The sequence below is a fragment of the Malurus melanocephalus genome, unplaced genomic scaffold, assembly GCF_030028575.1.
Source record: "Malurus melanocephalus ecotype Western Australia unplaced genomic scaffold, MMel_1.1 scaffold_1310, whole genome shotgun sequence".
Lineage (NCBI taxonomy): Eukaryota > Metazoa > Chordata > Aves > Passeriformes > Maluridae > Malurus > Malurus melanocephalus.
In genome coordinates, this window is record NW_026624542.1 from 7,646 (window position 1) to 32,482 (window position 24,837).

Consider the following 24,837-nt stretch of genomic DNA (forward strand, 5'->3'; position numbering starts at 1 on the left):
ATTTGGCACCGGTTGGACTCAGGGGTCTGGGAGGTCTTTTCCARCCTCAGTRATCCTGGGATTCTATGCCTGTAACACTTCAGCAGCAGGGAATTCTTTGGGTGTAGGAAATACCCCTCTGGAGACAGACTAAGCTAAACTGGGAAGGGAGGGACCAAATCCATGCTCTGGAGGTGGTGTGTCCCAGCCCTGCCTGGCAGGTGCTGAGGCTTCCCCCGAGGTCAGACAAATGCCACGTGTGTCTGCTCCAGCACTTGTGCCTTGTCAGCCTGGGGCAGGTGGTGGCTGGGCCTGGCAGGCTGGAGATCTCTGTATCCAAACACCATTTTGAGGCCATGGAGCAGGATTTGTGTGTCCACATCCCAAAGGAAAGCAATCCAGGCACCCTKCTCTGGTTTGGTGTTGAATGTCCTCTGCCAAACCCTAGTGCTGTTACTGTCAGGTGTTGTTTGTCCCCTGCCATGAAAGCTGCAGCCAGGCACTGCTATTTCTGAGTGGAATTTGCAGTTGGATGCCAGAGGTCTGCAGATGGCCGTGTGGCCAGCTTCTGGGCAACCTCCTTCTGTAATGGGAGAAGGGGAAATGGGGCCCTAGGGAGTGTTCACGGAGGTGTCTGTTCCTGCTTTGCTTCCTCTGTTGGAGAGGGGCTTTGGAGATGGGTCTGGAGGGACAGGACACAGGGAATGGCATCCAGGACACAGGCAATGGCAGGGATGGATGGGATATTGGGCAGGAATTGTTCCCTGGGAGGGTGGGGAGACCCTGGCACAGGGTGTCCCTGGATCCCTGGCAGAGTCCAAGTCCAGGTTGGACAGGGCTTGGAGCATCCTGGGACAGTGGAAGATGTCCCTGCCCATGACAGRGGGTGGCACTGGATGGGCTTTGAGCACCCTTCTCACCCAAACCATCCTGGCATTCGCTGATTCTGAGCGAGGGCACAGCTCTGCAGCTTCCCGTGTCCTGGCAGTCGCAGCCAGCTCCGATGGTTTGTCCCTGCCTTTCTGTATTCCAGTCATGTGCTCTGCTTTCTCTGTAGCCTTTCCTCACCCAGCCTTGTCCGAGCTGCTTTGATTCCATGTTCTGSAGCTCTACCCCTGTGCTGTACCAGTGTCTCTGGTGCCATGGAGCCCCTGATGACCATTCCCAGGGTTGTGATCCCTGTGTGGCTCTTTGATCCAGGTCCCATCAGAGCAGGGAAGGTGCTCGAGTAGATGTGTAGGAGGTTCTGGCTGTGTAGGAGGTTCTGGCTGTGAGTGAGTGTGTGCTCCCCTGGTTTTCTCCCTGTGTGAGCTGGCTGCAAGTGCCATTTTGAGCCTCTCGTGGTGCCACATGGGCCTCAGGCATTCCCGCGGGTATGTGTTATCCTCAGGAATCTTGGTCTGGGGGAAATGCCAGCGAAGGAAGAGGTGGGAATGCCACTCCTTACCTGAGGCGCGGGAGGAATGGAGAGGGAAGGTGACGACATGTGTCATGTTTGAGTCCAAAGGTGGGCCAGGCTGGTGCCTCAGCCCAGAAGCTTCCGGAATAAGCGTGAGTTCAGCAAGAAGACACTCAAATGGGGCTTGGGAAGGAACTTTTATAGCAAAACTGCTGCTCAAAAAACCCTCCAACCCTTTCATTCTGTGTCCTTGTGTCTGAGCAGGAGCTGGTGGTGGCCTTAAAGGAGGGAATAGTATGGATACTACATCCATTTGGATAGGAATCCTGGGTGTTGGAGCAGCAAATGGGCCTCTGATCCATGTGATTGGCACGCCCCATCCATAGAAAATCCTTCCCACGTTTGATTATTCAAGTTCTTAAARAGTTTTCTTACAGGAAAACAGCTCTATTTCTTATTTCTGGTGTTAGATGGAAAGGACATTCACAGGAGAGCTAGGGCACCTGGGGCACTGAAGCTTCAGGGATTTCCATTTATTGTGGAAARYRTTTTCCTTCTGAATGCCCTCCTCCCTTTTGTGCACCCTTCCTCCAGGTGGGCACCCAGCTGTTGGTGCCATCTGTGCCCCGAAAAAGAGGGTGCTCTTCTCCTCAACCAGAAATCCCATTGCCTCCAGCCGTGCCACGGGGAGCAGGGCACGGAGAGCAGGGCTGCAGATGCTGCGCCRCGGGAAGCAGATGGCTGGAAGCTATTCCTGGCAGGATTCTCTAGGCTGCTCTAGAAACAGGAGCCCTGAAGAGATCTCTGCAGGGTGTTCAGAGACACCGGTGGCAGCTCAGACCGGTGCAACAACACCACTGGGAGCAGGGGAAGCAGGAAGGGAAGTGTTTTGCTGCTGGGCTGTGGCTGTGAGGCTCAAGGCCACGGTGATTAAAGGCCAGTGCCTTCCCCCAGCCTGGCACTCCTTCACAGGAAGGGTGAGAAGGAGGGGAAGCCTTTGAGCCCAGCTCTGGAATCACTTAACTCCTTCCCCAGGGCTCTTTTAATTGCTCTGAGACAGCYGTGTGTGTCTGCCTTTAAACACAAGCAGCTTCCCAAGGTGCTGCCTGGCACCTGCTGAGCACCTCCTAGACTCTGATTTCCAAGTTAGAGGTGTTTTTCTTCTTTCTTCTTCTCTGTGATTAAATTCAGGGGTTTGAACCACTGCCCAGCTTAGTCCCTTGCAGCTCTCGTGGTCTGAAAAGTGCCGTGGTTGGAGGAGAYAGCAGCAGTGCTTATGGATTAACTGGGAGCGACTCAGCTCACGAGCCTTGGCTGAGCTTTTCCTCCGTGCTAAGTGATGAGATGAGGGGAAGGGATTTATGCTGCTTTCTAGAGACACTTGTGACGTGCTGGGAGGTTTCRATGAGTGATGAGCTGGTGCCACTCCCGGGACCTGCCCTGGCTGTGTTTACATCTCTTCATCCTGAACAGCCCTGGAATCGCTGCTGAGRTGCTGCTGGTTTCTGAGTGGCCTTTGCTCTGCAGGGTGTCAAAAATATCAAACCATGTTTTGGTGGGGGATTCCCAAACTCGCTTGTTTTAGCCACACAGTGGTGGTGATGAAGCTTTTTGTGGTCAGGAACTACTGCAACTTCAGTCCCCAGTGGGTCCTGCAGRGTTCCAGGATGAACTTCAAACCTCTGTGGGTTTTTATATGAGACAATGACTTGCCCAGGGATGGGCAGCTTGTAGCTGTATTGGCCACACCTTCCTGCACACTTCCAGAAATGGAGCTGCCACAGCTTCTCTTGGCACCCTGTGCCAGGGCCTCCCCACCTTCCAGGGAACAATTCCTGCCCAATATCCCATCCATCCCTGCCCTCTGGCAGTGTGACCCCATTCCCTGTGTCCTGTCCCTCCATCCCTTATCCCCAGTCCCTCTCCAGCTCTCCTGGAGACCCTTTAGACCCCAAAAGGGGCTCTGAGCTCTCCCTGGATTCTTGTCTTGTCCAGGTGAGCCCCCCCAGCTCTCCCAGCCTGGCTCCAGAGCAGAGGGGCTCCAGCCCTGGGAACAGCTCCAGGGCCTCCTCTGGGCTCTCTCCAGCAGCTCCAGCTCCTTGTGCTGTTGGCCCCGGGGCTGGGGCAGCTCTGCAGGTGGGGTCTCAGAATCCCCCCTTTGCTGCTGCCCACTCTGGGGGATCAGTCCAGGTCTGGGGGGTTTCCATTTGCCAGCACACACAGCCAGATCCTGTCCATCCTCCTGGATTCCTTGTCCTGTCCCACAGCAGGAACCCTCTGAACTCTTYCCTTGCCATGCAGGTGAAGGACACAGCCCCTGCTGCACCCACCTGCCTGCTGCACCCATCCTACCTCCTCAAACTCTCCCAGGATCAGGTTGCTGTTCCCAGCTGGTGCCTTTCTCATGGATGTGAGCACAGTGGAGCAGCAGAAAGCTGTTCCCAATCCCATCTGTCAGTGTGGGCACAGAGGTGCCACGAGGAGCARCCACAGACCTGTGGAGAGGAAGGAGCAGTTGAGGTGGTGACAGTGCTAAGCCTGCTGGTGCCTTTGGCTGGGTGAGCCTTTTCCCTGTGTTGGAAAAGCCTCCCTCCCTGGCATGCAAAGCAGAGCTGGGTCCCTGCTCGTGCCTTGGGTGTTGCAAGGTGTGCAGAACCACCACTTAAACAGAGCGTGGGCTGCTTGTCAGCCCATCTTAGCRCTCTTTAATTGCACTGAAAGTTTGCTGCAATGTTTATTGGTGTCTGTTGAGTCTTGGCTACAGGGAATTTCATCAGAAAAGTTACTCTCTGCTAATTAACATCAAGTCTTTGGCTCTCAGGAGGATTTGGAAGAGAACTGGAGTGCATTGTGGAAATTCAAGTATCACTTCCCGTAGCTGGCTCCAAAAGTGGCCACGTTACAAGGGTTTGTATCAGTGACCTGACTCGATCTGCTTCACATTTTGTACAAAGCTGGATGTCAGTGTGGGTTTTTTGCTGTTAATTGTGAATTTCCTCTTTGTGGAGAGGCAGGATGAGAGGCAGAAATGTGCTTTGGAAAAAAGCTTTATTTGTGCCCTTCACAAAGGCTCTGTTGAAACTTGGCGTAGTGTTGCCCCTCCTTCTCTGCAGTGCCTTGCTTTACCTGGAATTATCTCCTGATACAWGTGGCCTTGTGGCTTCCTTGAATGGAAAAGTTCTACTTGATTTCTTTTTCTAGGGATTGTAAGAAATTCTCTTTATCATTATGCATTATCACAGAATCTCAGACTGGTTTGGATGGGAAATGACTCAAAGATCATTTAATTCGAGCTCCCTATCATGGACAGGGACACCTTCCACTGTCCCAGTTTGCTTCAAGCCCCATCCAGCCTGGCCTTGGGCACTGCCAGGGATCCAGGGGCASCCACAGCTTCTCTGGGCACCCTGTGCCAGGGCCTSCCCACYCTCCAGGGAACAATTCCTTCCTAAAATCTAATCTAAACCCAYCCTCCTTCAGCTTAARGCCCTTCCCCTGCCCCTCTCATCCTGTTCTCCTGGCTGGCGGGTTGGGATCGCAGCTCTGCAGAGGGGCTGAGCTCTTGCCAGTGTTTGATCTCTCCGTGAGTGGCATCCCAACCTGGAGGTGCCAGAGCAGCTCACTGCCCCTGCAGAAGCAGCTTTTGGGATATGCCCTTGGAAAGAGCACAGGGGTGTGAAGTGTGGGGTGGTGAGCGACCGCTGCCTTCTCTGCTGTGCTCTCCTGGTCCCTCCCGTTCTCCTTGGTCTGACCCCCCTCTCAAGTACATCCCCCCTTTTTTTTGAAGCCCAAACCAGCTCTGGCAACACAGGAAATTCTTCTGGCTGTCTCAGTGTTATTGAAACAAGTTTCCTGTCCCACATTTTTGATTCTGCCTTTTYTCCCCCCTCCCTCAGTCTTCGTCCCTGGGGTCACCGTTTTGATCCCTCAGTTGCCACTCCAGAGGTTCATTGCTGACTGATCCTCTCCTAAGTGCATCCCTGAACATTCATCATTCCCAGCCCTGAGCTCACCACCATCTGTGCACTCCTGTGCAGCTGATCACCTCGCACTGTAGCAGAAATGGTGGTGACCCATATTCTTGAATATTGGATGCTTTGGAACAGAGAGAGCTCCTGGATGCAGCTGGAATTGGCATTCTGCCTGCCAAAGCCTGCCATCAACATCAAGTGTTGCTCCCTCTTTATGTATCCATGGGGAAATGCCTTGCCCTGTGTTCAACACAGCAATGGGATGGGTCAGGACTGTGGCACCAGGGTGGTGCAGCCAATTCTCAGCTCCATCCCACCACTGGGTGATTCTGGTGCCAGGACAGAGCCACAGCCTGCTGTGTGTCCCACCTGGAGCTGCTGTGCTGGAGAAAGAGCCTGCACTGGGTTTATCCCTGGAGGGAGGTGAGGCCCTGGCACAGGGTGCCCAGAGAAGCTGTGGCTGTTTCATCCCTGGCAGTGCCCAAGGCCAGGYTGGATGGGGCTTGGAGCASCCTGGGATAGTGGAAGATGTCCCTGCCCAGGGCAGGGGGTGGCACTGGATGAGCTTTAAGGTCCATTCAATCCAAAGCAATCTGGGWTTCCATGAATCCCCCAGCTGGTGTCTCTGAGAACTGAGGCTGTGAATATCAGAGAGTGTTGGCAGGGCACGAATGTGGATTTCTCAATGAATTAGCACGTGGGGGCTGAGGAGCAGGAAGGAGGYTTCTGCTCAGTGTGGCAGTTCCCTATCGAGGAGAGCTCTCTGGGACACTGCAGGCGTTCAGTCCTGGGCCCCTCCTGACCAGAGAGCCCTGGAGGGGCTGGTGCTTGTCCAGGGCAGGGAACGGAGCTGGGGAAGGGGCTGGAGCCCCAGGAGTGGCTGAGGGAGCTGGGAAAGGGGCTCAGCCTGGAGCAAAGGAGGCTCCGGGGGGACCTTGTGGCTCTGCACAACTCCCTGACAGGAGGGGGCAGCCGGGGGGGTCGGGTTTTGCTCCAGGGAACAGGGACAGGAGGAGAGGGAACGGCCTCAGGCTGGGACAGGGCAGGCTCAGGGTGGATATTGGGAACAATTCCTTCATGTCCATCCCTGGCACAGCTGCCCAGGGCTGTGGTGGTGTCTCCATCCCTGCAGGGATTTAAAAGCCTTGGGGAGGTGGCACTTGGGGACAAGTGTCAGTGGTGGCCTTGCCAGTGCTGGGGGACAGATGGACCCGATGTTCTGAGAAGACTTTTCCAACCTCAGTAGTTAGAAGACGTTCTGTGATTTTTTTTGCTGTGTTTTGAAGCATCTTTCATTRCTGGATGTCTAAAACCAGTGAAACCCAAGCAGGAGGAGGGACACACAGCCAGGACATCCTCATCCTTCCTGCASCTTCCTGGTGGGAGCCAAACCCACGGGCTCGTGTGGTGGGTGCAGCTCTCCACTGCCAGTGTGCTCCGTTCTGGTGCCAGCTGGGAAGTGACCTTGGAACAGACAAACAGGGCTCGAGTTAATCAGTACCGTGAAAGGGCTGGGTGACTCCTCACACATCAGCCAAGGATGGGCATAGGGCAAACGTGCCTTGTTTTTCCTGGCACGGCTCTGCTCACTTGCATTTGCCAGGATTGGTTAAGTTTTCTGTCTCCTGGCTTATCTTGAGCCTGAGGGGAGAAGGTTCTTAGCCTTGTGCCCTCTTAGTATTTAAGRAGATTTATAGGGAATAGCCTCATARACTTGMTAGAGCTGTTCTGCTGAATGCCCTGATCCTGCCTGGAGCACCTGTGAGCAAGATGGGATGTGCAAATCCATCTTTGTTCACTGTCCCCAGCACAGATCCCTGTGCCCAGCCCACCTGGTTGTGTCACACCCACCACTGGTGTGCCCAGACAGTGGTGATGGTATGAATCTTGGCATGTCCTCTRCAGGGCCAGGAGCTGGACTCGATGACCCCCTCCCATCTTAGGATATTCCAGGATTCTCTGACAGTGCTTGCTCTGCCCCTGGCTCCGGCTAACCAGATTACTTCAATGTGGAATTGTTTTTTCCGGGACAGGAAGGCCATTAGTAGAATCTGGGCTATAAATCTGTATTTTTTTCCTCTTTGGATGCATAATTAGATCTCCCAGAGGCGTCCTGGTTGCACGATGAATGTTGGGTCRAAGCCATACAAGCCATTTGTGTCTGTAAATCCCATAACAACGCCAGCCAGCTCRTCTGCGATGGCACCGCAGCCACCAGCCCCATCCCCAGCTCTCGGGATACCTGTGGCTCCCTGGAGCCATCCTGGCATGGACAGGAGGCTCCTGGGTGGTGCCAGTGATAAGATTGTTCTGCTGRTTTTGCTTTTTCCCTAAGGAGTTCTGACCACGATCCTGAGGGAGCTGTCTGGGTTGGATTGGCTCCTCCCTGCAGCTGTGAGGAGAAGCCCTCTGTGAACACGGAGCTGTTATACAGCAGGGCCCTTTATGAATGCCTGGCTGCTTTGGGAAGGAGATTCTGGGCTGTATGAAATTCCTTCTGAGCACTTCTCCTTTTCCTATGACCTTCTTTCCCTGAAAAAGAGGCAGAAATACAGAGTCCAGGCTGGTGGGAGTCATTGGTCCCGATAAAAGGACTTGTAGAAGGATCTCAGTCACTAGACCAATGTGTGGAGATCCAAAATGCAGTTGTCACTAATTTTCAGCAAGGATGAGGTGAGGGAATGATAGAGCAGTGCTAAGCTCAAACAATGACAGATTTGGGGCCTCACAGATGAAGAGGTGGGAGAGACAACTTTAGTAATGTTTGTAGGGAAGACCCCAACAAGGAAAAGCACCCAGGAGGGGCTGGGCATGRCCAAAACACTCTTGGGATTTGTCCCTGAAGATGCCTGGCAGCTCATTGGTATTCTGGGGGTGGCTGTCCTGGGCAGGCAGCCRTGTCCCCGAGGGTGGCAGCCAGCCTGGCACCAGAGCCAGCCCTGRTTCTGTCCCTGTGCCCCAGGGTGTCCCTACAGTGGGCACAGCATCGCTGGCCTTGCTCAGCACACAAAGAAGTGCCCTGGTTGGAGCCTGGCAGGTGCTGGGGGGGTTTAGGATGGATCTAAAGCAGGGAGAGGGTCACAGACATGGGGAAGGGACTGGAGGGGTCACACAAGAGACCACGGGGAGACTTCATGGATGTCAACAGACTCCTCCTGAGGGGTACTCTGTTCTCTGTGACCTGACAGGACCTGAGGCAATGGCTAGGGCTGGGCCAGGCGGTTGGGGTGGACATCAGGAAAAGGGTGCTGGGCACTGCCCAAGCTCTGCAGGGAATGAGAGCTCCAGGAGTGTTTGGACAGTGCTGCCAGGGATGCACAGGGTGGGATTGTTGGGGTGTCTGTGCAGGGCCGGGAGCTGAACTCTGTGATCCCTCTGTGTCCCTTCCAACCCAAGATATTCCCTGATTCTATGGTTGTATCAGCAAACCTCTGCAGAGCAGCTGCCCTTTCTCCTGAGAAATGGCGATTTCCAGGTCTTTGAGTTCTGCCAGCAAGGTGGGAATGTGTGTGGCCATGGGGAAAAGCTCTTTATTGACTTTTATCCCCAGTCTTTGCAGGGAGAGAGGAAAAATTCTCGAGCCACAAACCTGGTGAAACTTCCTTGAGATCCCGTCCAACCACAGAGGCTCCAGAGCGTTTCCCCTGCCTTGCTCCAAGCCTTGCATCTGTTTTCTTGTTCCAGGCTGTTTTGGGGATAATGAGATTAAATCAGTCTCTCCTCCTYCCCTAACTGGTGCTTCAAATCCTATTATCTTGTAAAGCATTTGGAATTGTGCCCCCCAAAATTGCATTAAGCTGGGATGGAAATTCCTTGCGGCTTAGACGTTGCCTCCATACGGCTTCGCTTCGGTGTTTGTTGCTGCTTGTTCTGCTGCTCCTGTGGCTTTGCTGGTGTGGCTTTGCAACCTCTGGGCTGAATTGCAAGGAGCTGGACTGACCCTGCACAGGGAGGGCAGGGAAGGGCTGGGAGTGGGTACAGAAATCCGTGCTGAGGATGGGATTCACCCAGGTGGGAATAAATGCTGAGACCTGGTGTCTTCCTGGTCCTGGTGCTGTCTCGGGKTGTGTTCCTTTCCCTTTCCCATCACTTCTCTGCTTTCTGGGAAARGTGGGGTGTGCAGCAAAGGAGAGGAGCAGCTTGGAGCAATCCATGGGTGCAGTGATGGGGAGGAGGGGTAACTGGAGCTGCTCTTGGCTGAGGGGTTTCCTTTTGTCAACCAAACCAAATTTGGGACCTGTTGGAATGAGTTTATAGGAGGCTCTGTAGCTGCTCCCAGGGCTGGAGCCCCTCTGCTCTGGAGCCAGGCTGGGAGAGCTGGGGGTGCTCACCTGGAGAAGAGAAGGATCCAGGGAGAGCTCAGAGCCCCTTTTGGGGCCTAAAGGGGCTCCAGGAGAGCTGGAGAGGGACTGGGGACAAGGGATGGAGGAGCAGGACACAGGGAATGGCTTCAAAGTGGAAAGGGGAGATCTGTGTAATTGGGATATTGGGAAGGAATTCCTCCCTGTGATAGTGATGAGGCCCTGGCACAGGGTACCCAGAGAATCTGTGACTTCCATCCCTGGCAGTGTCCAAGGCCAGGTTGGATGGGGCTTGGAGCACCCTGGGATAGTGGAAAATGTCCCTGCCCAAGGCATGAGGTGGCACTGGAGTTTCTGGAAGGTTCCTTCCCACATAAACCCCTCTGGGATTCTGTGGTTGGGATTGGAGTCAGGCAGGTGCCTGTGCTGGGAGCTGGGGCTGTTGTCCCAAGCAGGTTCTGCCCAGCCCAGCACCGAGTGCCTGAGTCCAGGAGTTCTGTACCCTGTGGAATTGTTCTTGGGATTCTTATCAAAGTGCTCCTGGGAGAAGAGGACTTTAGCCAGGGTAATTTGTGCTTGGARGGGGCTGTGAGAGCAGATAACAGCTCGTGCTGCTCTCCAGAGCCAAATGATGTCAAATTTTAACTTTCTAGCTGAAAGTTGTTTCATGCCTTGTCTGGATCTTTATTTCTATTTTTATTTCCCCCACCACAAACACACCCTGAGCACCTCAGATGTTGTAGAAGTGGYGCARTGAGGGRTCAGAGCTCTCCCTMCTCATTCYCTAAACWKCCTCTGGTGAAATCTCAGCTCCTCRGTGGAGAGGAGYCCTCTGAGACCCATCCTGCACAAAGGACTCTCAGTCCCACGGCTGGAAATGGGGATGGAGAGTTGGACCAGCAAGGGAGCAAAGGGATCACAGCAGTTGGGGGGTAGCACCCACAGCTTTTCCCCATATCCAGGTGGGGCAGAGCAGTTGGAAGCAGTTGGGAGGATCAGCATCTTGCTCCTTGCCAGTGTCCATTCAGAGAGCTGGAGCTGGCATTTCCAAAGGGTGGAGGATTGGTGGGGGTACATTGAGAGTCCCATGGGGATTCCACACAGGATGGGGCTCAGAAAGTTCCAGATTCTGCCTTTTTCCAAGAGCTGCTCTAGCCCTAACTGTTGGGTTTTGTTTCCTGTTCCCAGTACAGCGCCGTGGACAGCAAYCCCCTGTCCCTGTACGTCATGCATCCCTTCTGGAATGCCATTGTGAAGGTGAGTCCCTGTCCTGTCCTGAGCAGGATGGCACAGCCCAGGTCACCTCTGTCACACCATCAGCTGCTTCCTTTGTGGTGCCACTAATGAGTGAGGGGCTGCCTGCAGCCTGTCGTGAATTCCTGAATCCCTGAATCCCCAAACTCCTGAATCCCTGCATCCCACCCCAAAGCCTCCTGCTGCCCCAGCACGCTCTGGCTGCTCCTGGCAGTGTTTAACACCCAGACGGTGCAGCTGCATTTTAATGAATCCACATTTTAATGAGTTCATCTGTTCTTTTGCTGCTTTCCCATAGATCTTCCCTACCTGGCTGGCCCCAAATTTGATAACGTTTTCTGGCTTCCTGCTGCTTGTCTTCAACTTCTTCCTCATGGCATACTTCGACCCTGACTTTTATGCTTCTGGTAAGGCTGCATGTTCCTGGGCAGGTGGGAAATCAGTCACCTCCTCTTCTGGGAATCCCAGTGAGGCCTCTGGGCCCTCCCAAAGTTACTGGGACAGAGGAGAGGGTTGAATTTGCTGTGTTTTGTGACAAAGATTTGTCTGGGTGTTACACCTTCCCTCTGGCTGCCAGGGGATTGTGCTCCTGGCTGGCAGCRGGTGGGAGAGGGAGGAGGAAATAGCTGGAATCTTGGGTCAGAATTGGTTCTGCCTGCAGAGCAAGCAACCCAGTGCCCTTGTTTGAAAATCTTAACAGGAATATGTTAGGAAAGGCTGCTTCCCTGAAATCTGCAGGAAAAGCCTTGTTCTTCATATCCCAGCTCGTTCTCCGCTTGGTAAAACCACCACCACATCAAACTAACAAGGTCAAATCCGCTTTCTGAGCTTCACCATTCACAGCTTTAAACTTTCTAACAGTCCCTGTGTTCATCTGTCTGTGAATCCAATGGTTCAGTTGTGTCCCTTCACACATGGAGGAGTCCCAAGGAAAGGATTCATGCAGTGTGATAATTCTCAAGAGCTTCTCCCTCTGTTTTTATCCCCCTTAGTCCTGCCTGGTCTGGTTAAAGTTGTTCAGGAGAGTTCGTGTGGTTCTTCTAAACTGGACCCATCATCAAAACACTGTTATGTGAGAAAAGTCCTGTTTTGTTTTGGGATTTCCTTTGTTGGTAGCCAATTCCAGGCTGTTGAAGGCTCAGCTGGCACCCATGGCTGTTGGCCAGGATTTGGGCTGTTATGGTCCATGAGCCATGGGAAGAAAAGCTGTCAGTAGCTCAGGATGAAAAACCCCAGGACATCAGAATCATGGAAACCCAGAATGGTGTGGGTTGAAGGGACCTCAAAGCCCTTCCAATGCCACCCCTGCCATGGGTGGGGACATCTTCCACTGTCCCAGGGTGCTCCCAGCCCAATGTCCAGCCTGGCCTTGGACACTGCCAGGGATCCAGGGGCAGCCACAGCTTCTCTGGGCACCCTGTGCCAGGGCTGCCCACCCTCCCATGGAGCAATTCCTGCCCAATATCCCATCCATCCCTGCCCTCTGGCAGTGTGACCCCATTCCCTGTGTCCTGTCCCTCCATCCCTTGTCCCCAGTCCCTCTCCAGCTCTCCTGGAGCCTCTTCAGGCTGTGAAAGGAGCTCTGAGGGCTCCCTGGAGCCTTCTCTGGGCTGGACATCACCAGCTCTCCCAACCTCTCAAAACCTGGCTTTGGAAGGATGAAGAAGCTCATGATTTGGGACCCTTTCACATACAACTTCTGCATGTCCTGCTTGGAAGACCCCCAGAATTTTGTGCCCTCCCTCCTCAGATGGCTTTGCAGATGTGATGCCCTCCATCCCTCTACTGCTGRAAAGGCACCATCCTGCTGCCCCGAGGAAACAGGAGGTGGCATTTCACAGGATCATTGTTCCCCCARGAGAGCTCCCTGTGCCCTCCTGCTGCCAAGGATCCATGCCTCTTTGTGCCAGTTCYCAGTGCCAGTTTGGGCTCCCTGCTCACAGCCAGCTGGGCTGGCTCCATGCCCAGCCGTGCTGGAGGAGGTGGAGGTGCTATTAARGAAGAGCTGAATTTCCATTGGCAGGATGGGACTGGAGACTGGGCGGGGAATCCTGGCATGTTCCTGCGGGGGCAGGCAGTTGCCACATCAAAGAGGCTCCACTTTGGGCAAGTGATTGAGGAGTGTCCTCTGCACACACTTTCATGGCCTGCAGTGGCACTGCAGAACTGGCCCTGATTCTCAGATCCCATGAGTTTTGGGGACAAAGGACAAACACATCCTGAAAGGCAAAGTCCTCGTTGACCTGGTTTCACGGGCTGTTGTGGGGCAGCTCTGCCATCACATCCTGCAAAGTTCACATCCCAGATTGACTGTTTGAGTCCTCGTGGCTGTGCCTCTTGGGCCAAAATAAACCCTCTGGAAGYACCTGCTGAGCTGTCCTGACTCGGGTCTGTCTGATCCCTGCAGCTCCTGATCATCAGCATGTTCCRAATGGAGTGTGGATCGTGGTGGGGCTCCTCAATTTCATGGCCTACACATTAGGTAAGAGTTTCCCTGGGGGTTTGGGGTCACCCACTCATGCTGTGGCTGCGTTGTCCCCTCTCTGAGCCCACGGGAAGTGTTTGATTCTGTGCTCCTGCCAGGAGCAGTTTCTGGGAGCTGCTTTGCAGCGTGGAGAGAAGGAAGTTGTCCCAGAGCAGCTGATAGGAAAGGAGGACACTGGAACTGACTTTGAGATGAACTCTGAAACTCTGTCTTTGGTCTGATGTAAATAATCAGAGAATCCCAGAATGGTTTGGGTGGGAAGGGACCTGCAAGATCTTCCAGTTCCACCCCCTACCCTGGGCAGGGATACTTTCCACTGTTTCAGGGTGGTCCAAGCCCCAATGTCCAGCCTGACCTTGGGCACTGCCAGGGATCCAGGGGCAGCCACAGCTTCTCTGGGCACCCTGTGCCAGGGCCTTCCTGCCCTCACAGGGAACAATTCCTTCCCAATATCTCACCCAAATTCCCCTTTTCCGCTTTGAAGCCATTCCCTGTGTCCTGTCCCTCCAGGCCCTTGTCCCAAGTCCCTCTCCAGCTCTCCTGGATCTCCCTTAGGCACAGGAAGAAGCTGTTTTAAGGAATATAAAGGAAGTCAAAGGAAATAAATACAATCCCCTCAGACTGTTGCATTTCTCAGCCTCCCCTGGAGCAGGGGGTGGGAACCCACTCCCAGTTTGAGGATGGAGTTGGGGAAATCTGCTGTTCCTGGCCCACTGCTTTGTGTGTGGAGTATCCAGTAAAGCTCCCTGTTTGCTCCCCCGTTTCCAGATGGTGTTGATGGGAAGCAAGCACGCCGGACCAACTCCAGCACCCCCCTGGGCGAGCTGTTTGACCACGGCCTGGACAGTTGGGCCTGTGTTTACTTCGTGGTCACCGTGTACTCCACCTTTGGCCGCGGCTCCACCGGCGTCAGCGTCTTCGTGCTCTACCTCCTGCTGTGGGTGGTCTTGTTTTCCTTCATCCTCTCCCACTGGGAGAAGTATAACACAGGGATTCTCTTCCTGCCCTGGGGATATGACATCAGCCAGGTGGTAAGTGCATGGCCTGAGAAGCTGCTGGGTGCAGCGCTGCCCAATGAGAGGTGTTCACTGTGCCTCCAGAGCCTTGTAAATGATGGAATCAGTCCGTGGAGATGGACTCTCCACGAAAAACAAGGCTTCAAGGGTGGGCATTGTCTTGGCAATCCCTGCTCCCTGCGTGCTTTGCCCACTGGAATTGTTGCTTCAAGTAGTTCCCTACATTCTACCAGTGTGGGTAAATTGCTGCCTGGAAATTTGGGATGCCTTTGGCACTGCCAGGATCTAGGCCAAAAACTCAGCGGAGTTAATTGACTTGTTAATTGCTCTTCCTGGAGCAAATATTCCTGCYCCTCTGGGCCTGTTGACATTGATGGTGATGGACCCCTTGGAATGTTGGTGTGTCCATCCCTCCTTAAGGAATTCTCTGCAGGAAGCTCTTCCCAAAGAGATCTGGGAGCTGGGGATGAGGCAGCTCACCTGGATTTCTGGCAATGCCTTTTTCCAGCCCAGGGTGCTCCAAGCTTTGTCCAGCCTGGCCTTGGACAGTTCCAGGGACAGAGCAGCCACAGYTTCTCTGGGCAACCACCCTCATTGTAAAAAAGCATCTTCCTTATATCTCATTATCTTACATCAATTCTTTTATCTTCTGGATGTCAGGTGCTGGGYGGGAAATGCAACAATTAGGAAGGAGAGTTCAATTAATGCAGCTGCATTAATTRGAATAGTMATGTCTCCTGCTAAAAGGAGACCAGAGCTGGTCCCAGACTGTACTCTGATCCTTTCTCCCACAATGTTGCTTAACCCAGGTCTTTGAGCTGCCTGCTGGAGAAAGGCAGGGGTGGAGGGCAGAGCTCCCCTGCAGCATGTTCCACCCAGCTTCAGGGGACTGTTAGAGCTGAARTAGCCCTGGTGAGCTTCTCCCTGTAATCCAGCAGCCGTTGGATAAGGAAGAGTCCCCGAGTGACCCCTGCAGGGTCACTGCAACTTGTGTGAAACCTGTGCTTTGGTCACCTCGAGAGTTCAAACTGTGCCAGGGTGTTCCTCCTGCAGGTCCTGGTCATACCCTCCTYATGGAATCCTTGAGKTTGGAAAAAYCCTCTGAGACCATCGAGTCTGGCCATGCCCTCAGCAGTGCCAAGGCTACCACTGACCCATGTCCACATGGTTTTTATATTTCTCCAAGGATGTGATTCCACCAAGGCYAAGGCTTGACCAYCCTTTCCATGCAGAAATTCCTCCTGGTGYCCAMCCTGAGCCTGCCCTGGCCCAGCCTGAGGCCGTTCCCTCTYCTCCTGTCCCTGTTCCCTGGAGCAGARCCCGACCCCCCCGGCTGTCCCCTCCTGTCAGGGAGTTGTGCAGAGCCACARGGTCCCCCYGGAGCYTCCTTTGCTCCAGGCTGAGYCCCTTTCCCAGCTCCCTCAGCCACTCCTGGGGCTCCARMCCCTTCCMCAGCTCCGTTCCCTGCTCTGGACACRCTCCAGYCCCTCCAGGGCTCTCTKGTCAGGAGGGGCCCAGAGCTGCCCCCAGCACTGGAGGGGACGGGCACTGCCCAACCCAATCCCTGCTCAGCAGCTCACACTTCCTACATCTGGTAACGTGGGATATTTGTGGATTTGTTTTATTTTTCTCCTTCCTGCTGGTGGGTAGGACTGAGCATGTCRTAGCTTGGAGCTGCCTGGCACATGTGTGGGCTGCCAGAGAGGTCCTGCCAGCCTTGCCCATCTCGTTTCTCACCCCTGCTTGTCCTGTGCTTTCTTTCAGACCATTTCAATTGTCTACATAGTGACAGCCTTTGTGGGAGTTGAGGCCTGGTATGCACCTTTCCTGTTTAATTTCTTATATAGAGACCTATTCACTGCAATGATTATTGGTAAGAAACTCCATGTTGAAGCCTGTCTTTTAAACTGCCCCTTTTTTCCCAAACCCCCTGCTAATGACCTGCTAACACTGCTCTGTTTGTCGCCCCGGGCTGTTGTTGAAGTGACTAATTGCGGGTGTTCTCACAGCCTGAAATTCTCAGCGTTTCAAAACAGGCCTGTCTCCTGCAGAGTTATTTTGGAGAACTTAACTCCGCTCTGCCTGGGCTGATTTCACTCCGGGGAAGCTCAGTTTGTTTTCAGTGAGAGCCTGGGGATAAAACCGGTTTGATAAACCCGGAGTTTYCAGGGGGTAAAGCCCAGTGTGCAAGGGATGGTGGGCCCTGGCTTTCAGTGGAGCCTCCCCAGCCTTGAACTGGTTTTGGGGGGGTCAGGACTCTTTTGTTTTGCTGCTCTGGGGCTCCTTCTCATCCCAGAGCCCAAACACTGCGTGGGAGGGAGGTTGCAGCCATGGAGGTGGGTGGGAGCTTTGCTGTTCGGGGATCCTGCCCTCCATCCACCCACCTAAACATTACATCATCACAATAATAATAAAATTGAAATAAAGGCCCAGCATTGCTTTTATGTGGTCAATCAAAATAAGTCACTGAAAAGGGCAGAGTCGAGCTGATGTTTTTTTAATGCCATTTTCCCAATTCGCAAGTTCTGCTCCGTTTATTTTCTGTGTCTCTTCAGGTGTTCTCTGTAATTGCTTCATTTCCAGTTAATTGGTGTGTTAAATCTACTTCTCACACTTTTATCAGGTGGATGTTCCCAGCTTTCCTTTGACAGCTGTGTGACTTAACATGAATAATGAGAGTGCTTTTCCTGTGTGAGCAATGAAGCTCAATTCCCACACGGGGGAGAGGAGCTGGGTTATTACAGCAGGAATATTTCCAGCTCTGTTTACACACCTTCTGCTGGGTAAACAGCGAAGGAGTTGTGCTGGAATATCACAGATAGTGTTGTGGTTCTGATCGAGGTCAGGATTTTTCAGTAATTTGGGCACTTTGTGTCATTTATCCAGTGAAATGACAACTTTTTGGCACTGTAGGCGCTGGAAATGTTTGCACACAGCCAGAGGAACAGCAAATTGCCTTTATTGTGACAACTTTTGTGCCCAGCCATGTCACTTGAGGAGTGTGCACTCACCTCATGTCTCATTAGAGTTGTTTTATAATTAAACTTTGTCACTGTTTAAAGCACAAAGCCGAGCTCTTTCAAATGGAAATGTCTTCAATTTACAGCAGACCWTAACTTTTAATTACAGCTCTTGGGCCAGATTTGGGAGCAGCTACTTCCAAACGTGCTGAGCTATTCCTGGGGCACCCTCRGAGCTATTTTTGGTTCGGGGAACTWAAAGCAGAGCCCAGCCAGAGCTGCCTGCTCGGGGTGCTCAGGGCGTCCCCTCTGCCCTGGGGCACTAACGTGGAGCTTTTCTTTTGCAGCCTGTGCCCTCACTGTGACCCTGCCCATGAGCCTGTACAACTTCTACAAGTGAGTTTGTGCAATCCCAGGCGGTTCAGGTGGGAAGGGACCTGAAAGATGATCCAGTCCCAACCTTGAGAGCTTCTACCATCCCAGGGTGCTCCAAGACCCAATGTCCAGCCTGGCCTTGGGCACTGCCAGGGATCCAGGGRCAGCCACAGCTTCTCTGGGCACCCTGTGCCAGGGCCTCCCCACCTCCCAGGGAAWAATTCCTGCCCAATATCCCATCCAACCCTGCCCTTTGCCCTGGGGAACACATTCTCCTTGTCCTCAAGTCCGTCCCCAGCTCTCYTGGAACMMCTTCAGTRCTTTACTGCAGKCAAGACCTGGGTAAACAAAGAGATTTCTCAGTGATTCCATGTATTTTAATTTCTCTGCTTGTATTTCAGGGCCTATAAAAATAACACCTTGAAGCACCACTCTGTGTAYGAAATCCTGCTGCCCCTCGTGTCCCCGGTGTTGCTGTTCCTGCTCTGCACTGCCTGGGTCTTCCTGTCCCCCACTGACATCCTGGAGGTCCAGCCCAGGCTCTTCTACTTCATGGTTGGAACAGCTTTCGCCAACATCTCTGTAAGAGCTTCTGCTTTGTGCTTGAGCAGGAGAATTGGTTAAATTGGGTGTTTTTACATGTGCTGATGGGAAAGGAGCTCCTGCCCCCTTTTGGGGATAAATTTAAAATGGGAGGGACTTAATTTTTGGTCAAAACTCAATTTAACTGCATATTTGTAGAATCATGGTTGGGAAATCCCTTGGAGACCATGGAGTCCAACTGTCCCCCAGCACTGCCAAGGCCACCACTGCCCCATGTCCCCAAATGCCACATCCAGTGGCCTTTAAATCCCTCCAGAGATGGGACTCCACCACCTCCCTGAGCGTGTTCCAATATTTAACAGCCCTTTTCAGGAAGGAATTGTTCCCAATATCCAACCTGAGCCTGCCCTGGCCCAGCCTGAGGCCGTTCCCTCTCCTCCTGTCCCTGTTCCCTGGAGCAGAGTCCGACCCCCCCAGCTGTCCCCTCCTGTCAGGAAGTTGTGCAGAGCCACAAGGTCCCCCCAGAGCCTCCTTTGCTCCAGGCTGAGCCCCTTTCCCAGCGCCCTCAGCTGCTCCTGGGGCTCCAAACCCTTCCACAGCTCTGTTCCCTGCCCTGGACACACTCCAGCCCCTCCAGGGCTCTCTGGTCAGGAGGGGCCCAGAGCTGCCCCCAGCACTGGAGGTGCCGCAGCAGTGCCAGCACAGGGACAGTGTGCCAGATCACACCAATGACCGTGCCCTGTGCCCTAGGGACAAACAGCTGCAGCTCTCAGAACCCACACCAGGCTCAGGCTCTGTCCCTGTCCCCTCAGTGCCAGCTGATCGTGTGCCAGATGAGCAGCACTCGGTGCCAGCCCCTCAACTGGATGCTGCTCCCCATCGCAGCCGCGCTGCTCCTGGTGCTGTCCGGGCTGGCTCCGGGCAGTGAAACGCTCCTGCTGTACCTGCTGACTGCCTTCCTCACCYTGGCACACATCCACTACGGAGTGGTCGTGGTAGGTGACCCCGCTGCAGGGCTGGGGTGATGCTGCTTGGGGCAGGGGATGCTTTGTATGGGACTGGGAGTGTCACTGGGAATGGCTCTGTGCTGTTCCCGTGAGCCCCTGGAGTCTGGGCTGGATTCCTTGGGACGGCTTGGGAAGGCTGAACGGGTTTGAAAGGAGCTGTACAGGATGTGACAGGGGCTGTCCTTCCTGGGGTGTGTCAGCTGAACAATCAGGGAATGGTTTGGGTTGGGAGAGACCTCAAAGCTCATCCAGTCCCACCCCTGCAATGGCAGGGACACCTCCCACTGTCCCAGGGTGCCCCAATGTCCAGCCCGGCCTTGGGCACTGCCAGGGGCAGCCACAGCTTCTCTGGGCACCCTGTGCCAGCGCCTGCCCACCCTCCAGGGAACAATTCCTGCCCAATATCCCATCCATCCCTGCCCTCTGGCAGTGTGACCCCATTCCCTGTGTCCTGTCCCTCCATCCCTTGTCCCCAGTCCCTCTCCAGCTCTCCTGGAGCCCCTTTAGGCCCTGGCAGGGGCTCTGAGCTCTCTCACTGAGGTCTCCAAGGCGCTGGCAGAGCTAGGATGGAGTGGGGATGTTCCTGGGCATGTCCCTGCAGTTCCCTCCAGGGCCTGTCCTGCTGTGAGGGCTGTGCAGGATCAAGCAGGGATTGGTTTCCTCCTCGTGCTCTGCCTGAGTTTTGATTAAGACAGAGAACAAAAACTTGGAGAAGCTGAGAATCCCATCAGGAATGCCCTGGGAAGCTGCTGAGAAAAGAGGACAAGGGACTACCCTCCTTGGGAAGCCCCTTCCCCTGGGAGCCCCAGCTCTGCCCTGGAGCCTCCAGAGTCGAGTCCCAGCTGTAATTACAGCCAAGGAGTAATAGCCAGGTTGCCTTGTCTTTCCAATTAGTGTAATGAGGCTTCTGAGCAAGAAGGATTTGAATTACTAAGAAGCTTAAATAAATTTGTTCTTGGAGTCACAGCTGGAGATGGGGCTGAGCAGGTGGTGTAATCCTCCTGCCCATCCCCTCCCGGGAGCTTCCCAGTGTCCTGTTCCCTCCTTCCCTCCCTCTGGCTTTCCAGGGGCCCATCTGTGCCCACTCCTCTTCCGGAGAAAAGTCTTTTGAGCTGAAAAGCCTTTAAAGTTTTGGGATTGGGGCATAATCCCAAACTGCTTTGAATTTGGGAAGAATGGTTAGGAATAAATAAAGCCTCTGCCCAGCTCAGCCTCCTTTTGCAGGAAGTAAATTATTCAGCTCCTGCTTTGAATTGATTCAGGAGTATTTTATAGCGATACCTGAGGTGATGAAATTAATTTAAATAAAATAATAAAGGAGCAGGGTAAAATCCTGCAGGCCTTGGCTCAGCATTCCCGACTCCTGCCCCTGTGGAGGGCAGATGGAAGTCAGCCCCTTCCCAGGGAGCGCAGGCTGTTGTTTGGGAAGGTGTGGGGAGGGAGCAGGGTTGCTCTCTGTGGAGCCAGTGCCTGGGGACAGGGACAGGGATGGGGACAGGGATGGGACAGGGCTGGAGAGGGGTGGGCAGAGTGGGCAAAGGGGGTGGCAGGGGCTTGGTGGGAACAGGGGGCAGGGCTGGGCTCTGCCTGCTCCCCTGCTCATCCCTGGGAGCCGGGATAACCCCTGGGAGCCGGGATAATCTCCGGGATCCAGGATAGCCCCATGTGATCTGAGATAGCTCCTGGGACCCAGGATAGCCCCATGGGGTCTGAGATAGCCCTGTGGGATCCGGGATAGCCCCATGGGACCCGGGATAGCCCCATGGTGTCCGGGATAGCCCCCGGGATCCGGGATAACCACTGGGATTTGGGATAACCCCTGGCAGTGGAATAACCCCATGGGAACCAGGATAACCCCTGGCAGCCGGGATAACCCCTGGGAGCCGAGATAATGCCCCGGCAGCTGGAATAACTCCTGGGGTCTGGGATAACCCCCAAGAGTCGGGATAACCTCTGGGAGCCGGGGTAACTGTCCGGGGTGCAGGATAACCCCCTGGGAGCTGGGATAACCCCCTGGGAGCTGGGATAACCCCCAGGATCCAGGATAACCCCCAAGAGTCGGGATAACCCCACGGGAGCTGGGATAACCCCCTGGCAGCTGGGATAACCCCTGGCAGCTGGGATAACCCCCAAGAGTTGGGATAAGCCCCGGGAACCAGGACAGCCCCCAGGATCCAGGATAACCCGCAAGAGTCGGGATAACCCCATGAGAGCCAGGACAACCCCCGGGAGCTGGGATAATCCCTGGGATAACCCCCCGGGAGCAGGGATAACCCCATGGAATCTGGGATAACCCCCAGGATCTGGGATAACCCCTGGGAGCCAGGATAACCCCTGGGATCTGGGATAACTCCCAAGAGTTGGGATAACCCCCAGGATCCGGGATAACCCCCAAGAGTCAGGATAACCCCTCGGGAGCCGGGATAACCCCATGGGGTCCGGGATAACCCCTAAGAGTCAGGATAAACCCCCAGCAGCCGGGATAACCCCATGGGGTCATGGATAATGCCCTGGGAGCCAGGACAACTCCCGGGAGCTGGGATAACCCCTGGGATAACCCCCCAGGAGCAGGGATAACCCCATGGGGTCTGGGATAACCCCCAAGAGTCGGGATAAAACCCCTGGGAGCCGGGATAACCCCCAAGAGTCGGGATAAAACCCCTGGGAGCCGGGATAACCCCCAAGAGTCGGGATAAAACCCCTGGGAGCAGGGATAACCCCCAGGATCTGGGATAACCCCCAAGAGTTGGGATAAAACCCCTGGGAGCCGGGATAACCCCCAGGATCCGCGATAACCCCCAAAAATCGGGATAACCCCTGGGAGCCAGGATAACCCCCAGGAACCAGGATAACCCCCAAGAGTCGGGATAACCCCCAGGAGCCGGCATAACCCTCAGGATCCAGGATAAGCCCCAGGATCCGGGATAACCCCCAGGATCTGGAATAACCCCATGCCATGTCCACCTCGTCCCCAGGTGAGCCAGCTGAGCAGGCACTTCAACATCCGGCCCTTCTCCCTGCGGAAGCCCACTCCGGACTGACTGGGAGCAGAGGAGGAGAAGATCGGCCTGCGGGCTGCAGAAGGACTGTAAATACCTGCTGCAAATACCTGTAAATACTTCAGCCATCACCACAGATCCAAACTATCCTCGGGACAGGGCCAAGGACACGCGGGATCCGCCGCAGCCGCTCTTCCATCCCGCAAGCACCGGGTTTTGGGTGGAGCCGGAGGAGGAGGAGCCTTTTGGGTCACTGTTACTGTACCTTAGACCAGCTGAATGTTCCCAGAGAAGCCTCAGACTCCGGCCCTTGCTCAGGGAAAGCTGCTTGGGGATGCAAAGGCTTTACCTGAGCAAAGCACTTCGGCCTGCCACCAAAACCAACGCAGCTGATTCCTCCGAGGGCGGGGGCACATCCTGGCGGTCCAGGGGAGTTCCTGGCTGTCCCCAGTCCTGCTGGACAGTCCCTGTGCTGGGCTGCCACTTGGGGAGCAGATGGTGACAGTTCCCCCACATTCTGTCCTGCCTTCTGGATTTGGGCAAATACTTGCACCTTCGTTGGTTTGGTTTTTTTTTTTTTTTTAAAGGGGGAAGAAAAAAGGACGAGACGCTCAAAATTCTAATTGGGGGACTCGGAAAATCAGGACTGAGTTTGCTGTAGGAGTGGGAATGTGGCTCCTGTGCATTTCGTGGTACCTGGGACCGCATCTCAACGTGTTCCTGTGTTCCCATGTGCGTTCCCAGTCTGGGATTGGGGTCTGGGCTATGGCTGAGACCACAGAGCCAGGCTCTCCCCATTCCTGCCAGCATGGATTTGCTGTTGTGGGTCAGCTCCKTGGGTCCTTTCCTGCTGCCTGAGCCCCTCTTGCACAGCCAGGAGCAGCCTGGCCCTTCCCAACAGCAATTCCAGCACTGGGAGAAGCTCCTGCAGCCCCGTGTCAGTCCTGTGTGCACCTTCAGGAGCTCCTGGGGTGTTTGTGGGAACCTTTGCACATCTCCCTCTCTGTGTCCCCAGCGGCCGCGTGTCTCATCCAGCCATCTCTTCGTTTACTGTCCGCTTATCCAAGAYGAGTTTGCGTTGATTTTATTTTTTAATTTGTTTTTATAATTTGAGTTTTCGAGTGGGGTGGTGAAGACTGAATGCTGATTTTCTTTCCTGTTGGCTTGATTCAATTGAAGACCTGTGCTTGAATGAAGAGTGTAGCTTAAAGCCAGGCTCTGGAAAGGCTGCATCCGGAAGCGAACAAGCACAGCCGATCGTGCAGGTGGAAGGAGCGACCATGGGAACAAAGTCCTTCAGACGCTTGATTGTTGTGCAACGTGGGGCATCACAGCTTGCTCAGAGCAATTTCCTGCTGCAGGGGAAGCCTCCTCCTGCTCTGGGAAGCCTTCAACGTGTAACTGCTATTTAATGCTTTTTCTTTTGGAAATTGGAATCACTGTCATGCTGATGAAACTGGAAACCCTGAGGTTGAGCTCRTGAGTTCGTGGGTTGCTTGGTCAGCCCTGGGCAGCTCATGGGCAGCCCTTGGTCAGTCCCTGGTCATGGTACGGCCTGCAAGGACAAACTGGGCCCTTCCCAGGGCTGTCCTCATCGTGGGAGGCTCCAAATCTCCGTGTGCTCACGCGTCCGTGCGGCTGCGGCGGGGCCGGAGAGGGGGCGGATGGGTTTCAGAGTTTATTTAATAAAGTAGCTTCCTCAATCCATTTTACTGATGTTGTACAGCAGAAAAAAACCTCCATGGACAAATGACTTGGGCTGCACTTGAATTTTTGTCTCCTGCTATTTCGTGGAATAGAATTATGGAGATAAATGCAGGTCCTGCTCCACAGGAATTAGAGGGAATTTTCAGCTGGGACACAACTTCTGTGGGACATGTTCAGATAGCAGAGCTGGGCTGACAACACTGGAAAATGTGGATGTTGGATGATTTTCTGTCTCATTTTGTGTTTGCCCAACCAGGGAAGAGCTGAGCTGTTCCCTCAGGCCTCCAGCTGAACTCTGGGCTCCCAAACCTGGCACTTGCCTTGTCCTGTCTCTTCCCATGGGTGTCACTGGCCCCTGAGGACTGGGATGCTGCTGAGCTGTCCGAGGTGTGTGGAAAAACGTCCCTCTCCAAACCTGGAACTGCTTCCTTCGCACAGGCTTTGTCTTGGGGAGTCCTGGCTTTTTGGTGCCTTAATTTTTTGCACCTTGGAAGTTGAAAAAATCTCCTTCAGTCAGTGCTGGGGTTTGGGCTGGCTTGTCCCTGGTGAGGACAGGGARGGAGCAGAGCCCRTCYCAGTGCCCAGGWGACTGCTGGGGAGGGGGCAGAGCCCATCCCAGTGCCCAGGTGACTGCTGGGGAGGGGGATTCTCCTTGGGCTCTTGGAAATCCAGTGATTTCTGCTGCTGGGTTCTGAGAGAATGGAAACAGAGACCAAACCCTGTGTGATGGCTGAAAACCAGCCCTGCTATTGCCCACCCGGGGTTTAGGTTTTAAGAATTAAGTGTTCCTAATCTGGGATGGGCTCTGTCCTTGCTGTGGGATGTGCTCTGGGGATGCAGA

General features: G+C 54.3%; 1 protein-coding gene across 1 annotated transcript in view; it reads left to right on the top strand.

The window, feature by feature from the left end:
- The window catches only part of SELENOI (selenoprotein I), a 26,215-nt gene extending 3,884 nt beyond the window's left edge, over positions 1-22,331 (top strand). The window contains exons 2-10 of the mRNA XM_057387697.1: positions 10,839-10,907; positions 11,203-11,311; positions 13,312-13,386; positions 14,158-14,420; positions 16,170-16,278; positions 17,713-17,761; positions 18,142-18,322; positions 19,096-19,278; positions 22,266-22,331. Coding sequence (XP_057243680.1) covers positions 10,839-10,907; positions 11,203-11,311; positions 13,312-13,386; positions 14,158-14,420; positions 16,170-16,278; positions 17,713-17,761; positions 18,142-18,322; positions 19,096-19,278; positions 22,266-22,331 — 1,104 coding nt within the window. The remainder of the gene's footprint in view (positions 1-10,838; positions 10,908-11,202; positions 11,312-13,311; positions 13,387-14,157; positions 14,421-16,169; positions 16,279-17,712; positions 17,762-18,141; positions 18,323-19,095; positions 19,279-22,265) is intronic.
- Positions 22,332-24,837: the final 2,506 nt, after the last annotated feature.